Source organism: Bufo gargarizans, chromosome 8, assembly GCF_014858855.1.
Source record: "Bufo gargarizans isolate SCDJY-AF-19 chromosome 8, ASM1485885v1, whole genome shotgun sequence".
Classification (NCBI taxonomy): Eukaryota; Metazoa; Chordata; class Amphibia; order Anura; family Bufonidae; genus Bufo; species Bufo gargarizans.
In genome coordinates this window covers 6,112,888-6,123,305 of record NC_058087.1, presented here as the reverse complement: position 1 = coordinate 6,123,305, position 10,418 = coordinate 6,112,888, and the positions used below count along the sequence as shown (strand labels likewise).

Sequence of the window (10,418 nt, the reverse complement as noted above, 5' to 3'; positions counted from 1 at the left end):
TCCACACATTTTGGGAGGTAACACAAGAAGCAAGACCCTGTTCTTGTGATTGGTGGGAGTCCTAGTGGTTAAACGGACCCCAACTAATCTAATATATCAATTTTATATAACCGGAATACTCCTTTAATGGAAGAGCAGGCAGATCGGTCAGCTTGTGTAAGCCACAGGTCCATGCTACTATTAGCCAAATTAGCCAGTGTTCTGTTTGGCTTATAGGATTGCAGAAAGAATACACCGGACATATAGTTATGAGTTCAGTGTATTTGTGAGGAGAACACCCCATTTGCCTCTCCCACTTTTACGCACCCTAAGAGTGGCAATTGACAGGCTGCTTTGTATGCACAGGTGAAACTTGAAAAATTAGAATATCGTGCAAAGTTCATTTATTTCAGTAACGCAACTTAAAAGGTGAAACTAACACATGAGACTCATTACAGGCAAAGCGAGATATTTCAAGCCTTCATGTATTATAATTTGGATGATTATGGCTTACAGCTTATGAAACCCCAAAGTCACAATCTGAGGTCCCCTTTGCTCAGGGGGTATGGATTAATTATCTGACTACAGTGTGACACCTTGAGCCTAGAATATTGAACCTTTTCACAAAATTCTAATTTTAATCTGCATTAATGCAATTCCTTTTAATTTGCATTACTGAAATAAATGGACTTTTGCACAACATTCTAATTTTTCGAGTTTCACCTGTACATATACAACCTAACCTGTCAATCACCACCCTGACGGGTGGATAGAGATGGGAAAGCGCTTAACTAAGAGCTCACAGTATTCTTTCAGCTCTCCCATTAGCCAAGTAGCACAACTTTTTTTGTGCCACTTTGGCTACTAGGAGTACAGCCCTGTAACTGTAATAACCAGTATATAAAGTTGACAGATCCACTTTATCAATTGCTCTACAACCAGGTGGCACTGAATTTTGTGCCATAATTCAGTCTCTGGTCACGAGACTTCACCATGTTCTACCCGCCCTATGTTCTGCCCATCACTGTCTTTAGCAGTGATCCCCAGCCTGTGGCTCTTCAGCTGTTGCAAAATTCCCATCATGCCCTCATAGTCACAGGATGTGAAGACATGATGGCAGTTGTAGTTTTGCAGTAGCTGGAGAGCCACAGGTTGGGAAACATTGATCTATATATGATAAAGCCCCCTATATATCACTTAATGCTATGTTATTCTATTAAAAATCAGATGTCTACAATAAAGGCAACGCATTCATATAGAAACTGAGGTTGTGCTGGTAGCAAGTCAATAGTGGCCTGGAAACTCTTCAGACTGAACCAACAGAATGGCCCATTCCATGGGTTAACCAGTGTATCCATTTTCAGTTTGTAGTTCAATCATTTATTCCCATCACTATTGAGACCGTTAGCTTAAAAAATCTATGACTTGCTGAAGCATCTGTATGTCCAAGAGTCCCAGGCTCAGATATTCACAATTCACTTCTAGGCCTTGGGGGCTTATACTGTATTTATACTACTGCCCCACAGAATAGCATAGTGTTGAGTGATACTTGAGGTTTTTCATTATTTTTTTTTTATTTTTCTCTTGGTCAGTGTACAAAAAATATGGGACATCAAACCAGAAAAAGTACAAAAAGCAAAAGAATTCAAAAAATGTACATTAGAAAAATAAATTACAATTGCATTTACAGAGACAATCTCAGTGTATTTTTTTTTATTATTTTCTTTTACTGAAATGATTCAGTAAATTACCGACATTGTATTTTTATTTTATTTGGCCTCTATGCCCATCATATATTTACAATGGTCTAGTAAGGGTACAACCAGGGGTGAATCTGGTCAAAGCGAAGCAAAAAAATTAAATAAAATACAAAAAAATTACATGCTATATACAAAAATAACAAGTCGGACATTTCACTTATTTGACATGTTATTTGTTGTGTTTAATGAAGTAACAGGGAGAAAAGAATTGCTGTTGAAGTCCTAATGTAATGTTAGAAACCCCAATATGGGAATTTAATGCATACAGATAAATATAGAGAGAGCGCGAGATCATTAAGGTGTGGGTGATAAGCAAGTTAAATGTATATACTGTATATTACTTGATTGACTTGTGTTTGCTCAGGTATCTGAGACCAGTGGTATCATTAGACGTTTATTAAAATGTATTTTTTTTCTTTATACTTTTATTATATTTTTGGGGTACTTCAATATTTATGTGTTTTATTTACACCTGTAAACTTCATAAAGTGGTTTTGCCATGACAAAGTTTAAAGGACTATCAATTGGATACATCAGATCTGTTTCATCTGACTGCTGGGTCCCCCCATTAAGAAAAAGGGGTGTCTGGTTCCCTTTGCAGGTCAAGAAGTGGTCATATTTGCACAATCACTTGTCAATAAAGTCTGTTAGAGATTTGGAATGCACCCCCATTTCTGGGATCATTGGGGTCCCCCTTCCCGATCAAATAGTCTTGACCTCTCCAAAAGATAGTGCCCAAATGTTTGTCTTGGGAATGCATTTGTCAGTAATTAAAAAAAAAGTGTCAGCAAATAACATAACAAATAGTCTAAGCTATATTAAGGAATGGGCTCTGTTTTTTTAACTTTTGTATCAATATATTTGAGCATTGTCTATTATTATTTATCATTTATATTAAAACTTCACTTATTTAAACATCGGCAAACACAGATGACATAAATCACAAATCCACAGAAGCATAAATACCGTTCTTGGAGAAACCACACGTATGAACTAGGGTACATGTGCAAATTGTCTACCGATAAGTCATCAATATAGCCGTGTTTGCAAATAGAATATAAACATATAAAATTACTTTATCAATAAGCACTACAAAACCCACCAAAGTATCTTTAAGTAGTCAGTCACACTTTGCATAGTTTGGCTACATTTTTTTTTTATTTGAGCATGGTCATTTTCAAGAGAAATTACAAATTGAAAATTCAATAATACTTTTACAAAGACAAGTCAGGAAAGATTTTTTTTGTCATGGTATTATACATTGTATTTAACAGTCCCTCTTTTTTTTTAGCTAAAAAACAAGATGAAGAAAGTGGAATTTTTTCAGTTGAAAATACAGTGTTTTCACAAGATCGTATCAAAAGTTCCCAAATTTGGAATTTCCAGTAATTGGAAAGAAAAGAAAAAAAATAATAATAAAACAAACAAAAATAAAATAATAATAATAAAATTGAAAAAAAAATTGCATTTTAAAATTAAGGTTTCAAAACACATAAATGCTCTTCTCTTTACGTAAAATTTGCCCAAGTGATCAACATCATGTTCCTTTTTTACTAAAATATATCTATATTGAAGAACTATTATACTGTACACTACAGTATGAAATAAATAAAATTAGGAAATATAAAATGAGCCACATAAATAAAATGTTATTTGACCTAAAATTAAATGAATGCAAAAAAAACTTGCAAAAAAAAAGTTTGGTGTAATACTGACAAAATTAATGAACAAAAAAAATTACAGAAAAAATTGCACAAACACATGTAAACTAAGGAACTGCCGCCTATTCTAATACTGACATGGGTGCTTCAAAGAACAGGGTAAGCTTAACACTGAAGCTGGTGCATTGGGTAACACTTGTTACCTTCTTAACACTGTACAAGGATGGCACTTGCAGAAACACACAGATTAAAAGGTTTGCATATAAGGCTTTTTTTCTTTTAAAAACACCTTACAAAGGCTTTCTTTGTCATCACCTTTCTTTTAACCACCATATCCAGGTCACTCTTAAGACTTCGGAATCTCCATTTTTTTTACACATGCATCACTTCATGTTCCTTTACATTAAAATTTGAAAAATAAAATAAAATAAAAATAAAATTAAAAATAGGCCTAAAATTGTGTGGTTATCTACCATGAAACTGAGAAAACTGAGAATAGGAAAGTAAAGTTATGAAGGAGTTTTAATAAAAGTCGTATTGCAGTGCGAGCACCTTAAATTAAAGTGAAATGATAATACTGATGTACAGCAGTGCGGGCACTTTTTTTTTTTTAAATTTTAAATGTATTAATATAAATTAGAAATATCTTTTTTTTTTTAAGTCTGTAGTGATATATAAGTAGAGTGCAATTCGTACAATTAACTATTTTGTGCTTAAAGAATAAATGCTATTAAACACAGGGTTTAGTCTCTGAAACCACACAGTTTCTAGGCCTTTAATACTGTACAAAAAGTTTGCATAATGCAGTTCTCAACAAAGACCACCTCAAACTTCATTTAACTTTTTTTTTGTTTGTTTTTGGCAGAACTGCCCACCCACCCCATCAGTTCATCTATACAGGCTTCGTGGAAGCTTCAGGCACGTGCATGAACAGCTTAAACACAGCAGAGTTTTCAAGCAGGTAACAAGACTACTGGAGAAAATCGGAAGCTTAAAATGCAGTAGTTTATTACATGCCATCCTCCATGTTTTCTTCTTCGTGGTCTGACTTTATTTCCATTTTACCATCCTCTGAACTATCGTCCATTGAATGTTCACCATTCTCCTCCTCGTCTCGGATCGTGTCCGGATCCGTGTCCATGCTCTTATTCTCGCTTTCTTCCTCTTCCTCTTCAAACTCTTCATCTCCATCTTGTCTCCCAAGCTTATAAACGTCCTCCACCTCCTTGTCATGCTCTCTTTCAATCTCTCCATCTCTCAGCATACTTTCTCTTTCCTCTGAGTCAGAGTAGCCCTGAGGTGTTATACTCTGTAAGTAAGCTCGATTCATCAGCAGCTCTGTCGGTTCTAAATGACCCTTCTCTCTGGCTTCCCTCTCCGCGGCCTCCCTTTCTTCGGCCTCTCTTTTACAGTAGGAATACCTATGGTTCATGTGCTGTGAGTAGGACCCAGAATGTGAGAAACGCTTCCCGCACTTGTCACATTGGTATGGCTTTTCGCCGGAGTGCAGACGTGAATGTTCTATTAGATGGTGTTTATGTTTAAATGCTTTTTTACAAATCTGACACTGGTGTGGCCTTTTTCCTAGAAGATAAAATAAAAGAAACGTATGTTAAAGTACATCAAATAAAAAATAAAATAAAAATTACAAAAACAACAATTTTGGTCCCTATCGGATAAAATGTGCTACGTAATTTGCAGTAAACTATCCTAGAGATCAATGTTTTTTTTAGGAGCAGTATATACATTCTTCAGCCCAAGATTGGAACTTGAGAGTCATGCCAAGCCCAAACACATCTGGCTGATTCCAGGCTACAAATAGCCAAGGAATGCCTTTCACACCTACCATTGCGGCCATGCTTGACGTTTCATTCAAAAATAGACTGACACTAAATGCTTGACAGCGTGATGCCAGGGCACAAGACTGAGACACATGATGCAACACAGAGACACCCAGGCATTAATGGACACTACAACTGCATTGCTTCATGGGGTGTACGATAGTAGAGCTGAATGAAGAGGCTCTCTTGTATGTTTGCCCTCCTACTGCAACAAGGAATGAGAAGCTCACTGGTATTATGTCTGCTATTTGACATTACCTATCTAGAGCGTGTATCCAGAATTAGCATCTGCGCTACCAATCTGTTAATAGCACCCACACAATTGTCCATGGTTGGGTCATTCAAAAACTTAGGGGCACATTCATTAAGACCTGTGTTTTAGATGCCGGTCTTAATAAAGTCCTAAGCTGGCGGTGGTTCCACCGAATTTATGAAGAGGCGCAGGCCTCTGCATAACTTTGACGCGTCCAGCACCAGTTCTAAAGGTAAAACAGCTTCCGAGCTGTCTTAGATTTAGACGGTTTTCTAGGCGAGAAAATGGTAAATCAGATGGGCCTGCCAATGCGTCCCCTTCCTGTCCACACCATGCCCACTTATTTTGACCTGGCGTGAGTAGGGCGAAGTCGCAGATTGTGGTGCAACTAGCTAGCCCAATTGGTAAGGTCCAACCGATGTGTCCCACATAGAACAATGTGGCAGTGGCAAAGCACTGTTAGCTCCAGTTGCCTTTTTGTGCCTTTTTGGGGTGGTGGCCATGACTGTCATTGAGTACCCGCCTTCCATAAATCAAGTCAAGCATAGCATAGGGAAATAGCATAGTACTTTCCTGAAAACTATTTTGAGGAAACCTCTTAGAGATGTCATTGGCCATTTACATGGTCTCATTTGACATTTGAAACAAAGGCAGGCCATGTGGGACAGAGATAAGGGGCGCCGAATTGCTGAATAATCCCTGTTCTGTTGTTTGACCTTGTTTTACATATAATAAAAAGAAATTCCGCAGCACTTCCAAGGCGTAAAATGAAAAAAAGTTTTTTTATTTACCAGACAGCAACGTTTCGATCCTTCTCTCTGGGATCTTTCTCAAGCAGTGACTGCTTGAGAAAGATCCCAGAGAGAAGGATCGAAACGTTGCTGTCTGGTAAATAAAAAAACTTTTTTTCATTTTACGCCTTGGAAGTGCTGCGGAATTTCTTTTTATTATATGCTTTGGAGGGGGACCGCCTTCACAGCCGCTGGCACTCCGCTTACATCTGTTTTCGCAGTGCGGCTCCTGTTGCCCTTTTTTTCTACTTGTTTTACATATAGTGATGATATTGGCTAATGGCTCCTGTTACAAAAGCACTCTCCATAACACTGGATTCGAGAAAATTATACCAGTAACTTTACATCATGCACCAGAAAACAATTATTTATTCCGTATTCCAGATATAAAGAATTGAAAGTTAGAAGCTGAGATAAAAAGGAAGGACTGCAAATAAAACCAATTTTGCAAAATTGGAAAATCCGTTTGAAAATTGGAAATCCCAGTTGGGTAAAAATCTGCTGTTATCTACCAGTAGATTTATACCCATTATAAGGATGGATTAATAACGGTTCACATGAACATGCTGTTAAATTATAGAAGAAAACCTTTATGCTACATGAAATGAAGTAATTTTTGTTTGCCGTCAATAGCTGAGTTAACATTGCTGAACTCTCCGAGAAGGGAGAAAGATTCTTTTCTCGAGACTGAATATCACCGCAAGTGATCTCTGTTTGCATTTCTTAATGAAGGTTTCTAAACCGTTCCTCAAATAAAAGAAAGTGCACTCGTGTGAAAGGATATTTCATTACTTTTTTAGCATTAAAGCGCTAAAGCCATAACTGGTTTTCTATTGAACAGTTATAATGAGACAAGTAAATCGTGGCTTTAAATTGCTTGAATTTTTATGAATCGACCTCAAAGTGAGCAAAAAGAATGTACAACGGTAACTAGAGGCTATGTACACCTGCTGTGTCAGCACCAGAATGAGAATGATAGAGGAGAGGAATGCAAACATCAGGGGTAGGCTGGCAGGGAATGGCAGGAGGGTGGCTGTGTTGGTGGTGGTGGGGGGCCCTTGTCATATTAATTATCTGGGAGGATCACATACCAGCAGCAAAGTGCCAGAGTTCAAAATGTGCAGCTGCTTCAGAACCTCTTAGAGGACACAGAGCATCAAGGATATATAAATTTCATTAAGTCTCTCTATTGCACAGACTCCACGTGGTTAGGTGGTTCTGAAGTATTCTGTAGGCTTATTAGCCTAAATGGAAAATGGATTCCTTTACCTTGCTTATGTGTGGGACTTAGCTGGCTATAGCTATTAGACCCCGACTTTCCCATTAAACCGCATGAGCGACTTGGACAAACATGCATGTATTCATTGGGGGGGGGGGGGGGGGGGGGCTAATAAGCAGCTGCCAGGTCACTTGTCCGGCAGTCATCATAGACAACAGATTATTGGCAGATCCCAACTCTAATGTCTGAGGCTACCCTTATTGTTGAGCTCAGTGACGTTAAAGATCTTCAGTGGAGTTCTTTCTTAGACAAAGCTTTTTATCATCTTTTCCTACCCGACGAGGTATACATTGGGAATATTCCCTGACGTATACCTCTGACAGAAGGGCTGCACTGTATTGCCTTCTATTCAAAAAAAACATATATAGTTATAGCCCGCTATACAGTTTTTACTGTATCCCTCTGCATAGGAAAGTGCAGTACACTCCTCTGTCCTATACAGAGGAAAACAGGTACCCTGACACCTACCAGCCCAATATATTCCAAAAGGACACTCATTTGGCATACACTGGTGCAGAGCTGGCTCCTAGTTCATGTGGGCGCTTGGGCAATAAATCCCAGTGGGCCCCCTTGAGGCATTTTTTTACATTTATATGTCGCCCTGTGGCTCCCACATGGTATAATGCCCCCACTGGCCCCTATACAGTATAATGACCACTAGTAGCCCCTATACAGTATATGGCACTAGTGGCCCTTCACACAGTATAATAACCCCAGTGGCCCAAACACAGAATAATGACCCCCAGTCGCTCCCATTCAGAATAATGACTCCCAGTGGCCCCCACACTGGGGGTTATACTGTATGGAGGGGGCACTGGGGGTCATTATACTGTATGGTGGTCACTGGGGGTCATTATATTGAATGGGGGCTCTGGGGGGTCATTATATTGAATGGAGGGTCATTGGGGATCATTATGCTAAATGGGGGGTACTGGGGGTCATTATAGTGTGTAAGGAGCCCTCACAGTGTAATGACCCCCCCAGTGGCCCCCTCACATACCTATCATTGTTTAAGCGCAGGGGAGCAGGCGGTCCTGTCATTCACTAACCGCAGCTCCCTGCGCTCCTTCTATCCTCAGGCCTGCTGCAGCAGTGAGACATACGTCATGACGTCACCCCTGGGCCTGACCTGGAGGAGAGAAGGAGCTGTGCAGTGATGTAGCTAGAACTGACTGGGCCCACAGAAAAGTTTATGTGCAGCACTCCACGTTTTTATATCCTGAATAAGTCCAGTAAAAAAATGCATATGTTAACATATATGTTTTTTACAATGGAACTGTATGGTGAACGGACGCCACTGTGCGGCATCAGTCTGAGGCATCTGTTAACACATACACTTTTGGTATACATTAAACGGATGGCAAAATAAGATGTGAACCCAGCCCTAGTGTCAGAATAAGCACCAGTACACAGCGGAGCAGAGTGGCGGAGAGGGGAGGCCGCCATGTACTGACATAGCGCTACCTGGTCCTGGTGGTCAGGGATGAGGACTGTGTCTCCCAAGGATCATTTTCTACTGGGAAATACAGGGCACAGTATAATACAATAGAATCTATATAATATAAATATATTAGCCCTACCCCAGAATAATACTACAATTAGGTGGTCATTTATTATATAGAAATACGTCTATGTTAGGCCTATTCTGACACAGATTGTGGTGCAAAGGTCCTTAGCACCGCAATCTGCATATTGTCCCCACTCCTGACAGGCCTAAAAAGGATGGCTTGGGCAGGGAAAGGGATACAGTTATGGCCATACAGTTATTGGATACCACCGCCATACAGTGACCGGATAACACCTCTATACAGTGACCAGATAACACCGCCATACCGTGACCAGATAAGAGGGCACAGTACAGGTAATGACTAGGGGCACTGCACAGGGTGTGGTAAGAGGGCACAATGCAGGGTATAAGGGGGCAAAGTACGGGGTGAGGGGCATAGTATGGGGTGGGGGGCATGGTCACATGACCTTGTGACGTTAGAAGGTCCTATGGTGATGCAGTTCAGACGCCACCATAATGAGAGGCAGCGGAGTGAGACAGGGGCCCTGGATGGTACAGGAGGGATGGAACAGCAATTAGGTGGAAGGGGCTCTGAGGGGGATTCATACAAGAAGTAGGGGCAGGAGGTCTGTGCAGGGCAGCAATAGGAGAAAGGAGGGTGGAACAGGAGCTCTGAATGCATGAGGGAGGAAAGGAGACAGAAGGGGATCCACGAGGCTGAGATAGGACAGGATATGGGGGGGGGCAGGTGTCATGGAGGGAAACTGCTAATGAGGCAGTAAAACAAACCAAATAGCATGAAGCAGCATTCAGCAGCAGCTCGAAGAGTCCAGCCTGCCCACCCTCCTGTCCCACAGAGAAGAGACAGTCACAATGCAGACTCACAGACTGTGTTCACACTTCTGCTCCAGCCCTGCAGTCTCTCTCCTCAGGCAGCATGTCTTGTGTAGAGGGGGCGTGTCTGAAGCTCTGCAGCAGCCGGCCGCAGAGGGCCCACCAGAGGGGCACTGCGTAGTGAAATGACAGCAGTGTCATTGATGGAAGTGCTCATAACAGCTGAGTGGGCCCCACCAGGAGCAGTGGGCCCCGGCACTTTCCCGGGTATGCCGGGTGCTGATGCCGGCCCTGGCGGGGTGCATGGTGCATTATGGATGCATTCCGAGTACTCATCGGGAGCTTTCCTGGTGTGTATGATGAACATGATAACAAAATGAGATGTGGATAGAGCCTTAATCATGTTTCTGCATCTGTTCTATCATGTTCTACCATGAACAAAACTCCCACCATTCACACAGCCGACAGCTGGCCCAAAAAAAATCATCACTTTAAAAATCAACGTTCAGCATG

At 40.7% G+C, this 10,418-nt stretch overlaps 1 protein-coding gene across 1 annotated transcript; it reads right to left on the bottom strand.

Annotated features, from left to right (window-relative positions):
• Window positions 1-4,284: 4,284 nt before the first annotated feature.
• LOC122944635 (zinc finger E-box-binding homeobox 2-like) lies at window positions 4,285-7,642 on the bottom strand. The gene is made up of 2 exons (XM_044303102.1): window positions 7,555-7,642; window positions 4,285-4,984 (listed from the first exon to the last, which is right to left on the bottom strand). Exons 1-2 carry the CDS (start codon window positions 7,640-7,642, stop codon window positions 4,410-4,412), a joined length of 663 nt encoding a protein of 220 aa, XP_044159037.1. The 3' UTR covers window positions 4,285-4,409.
• Window positions 7,643-10,418: the final 2,776 nt, after the last annotated feature.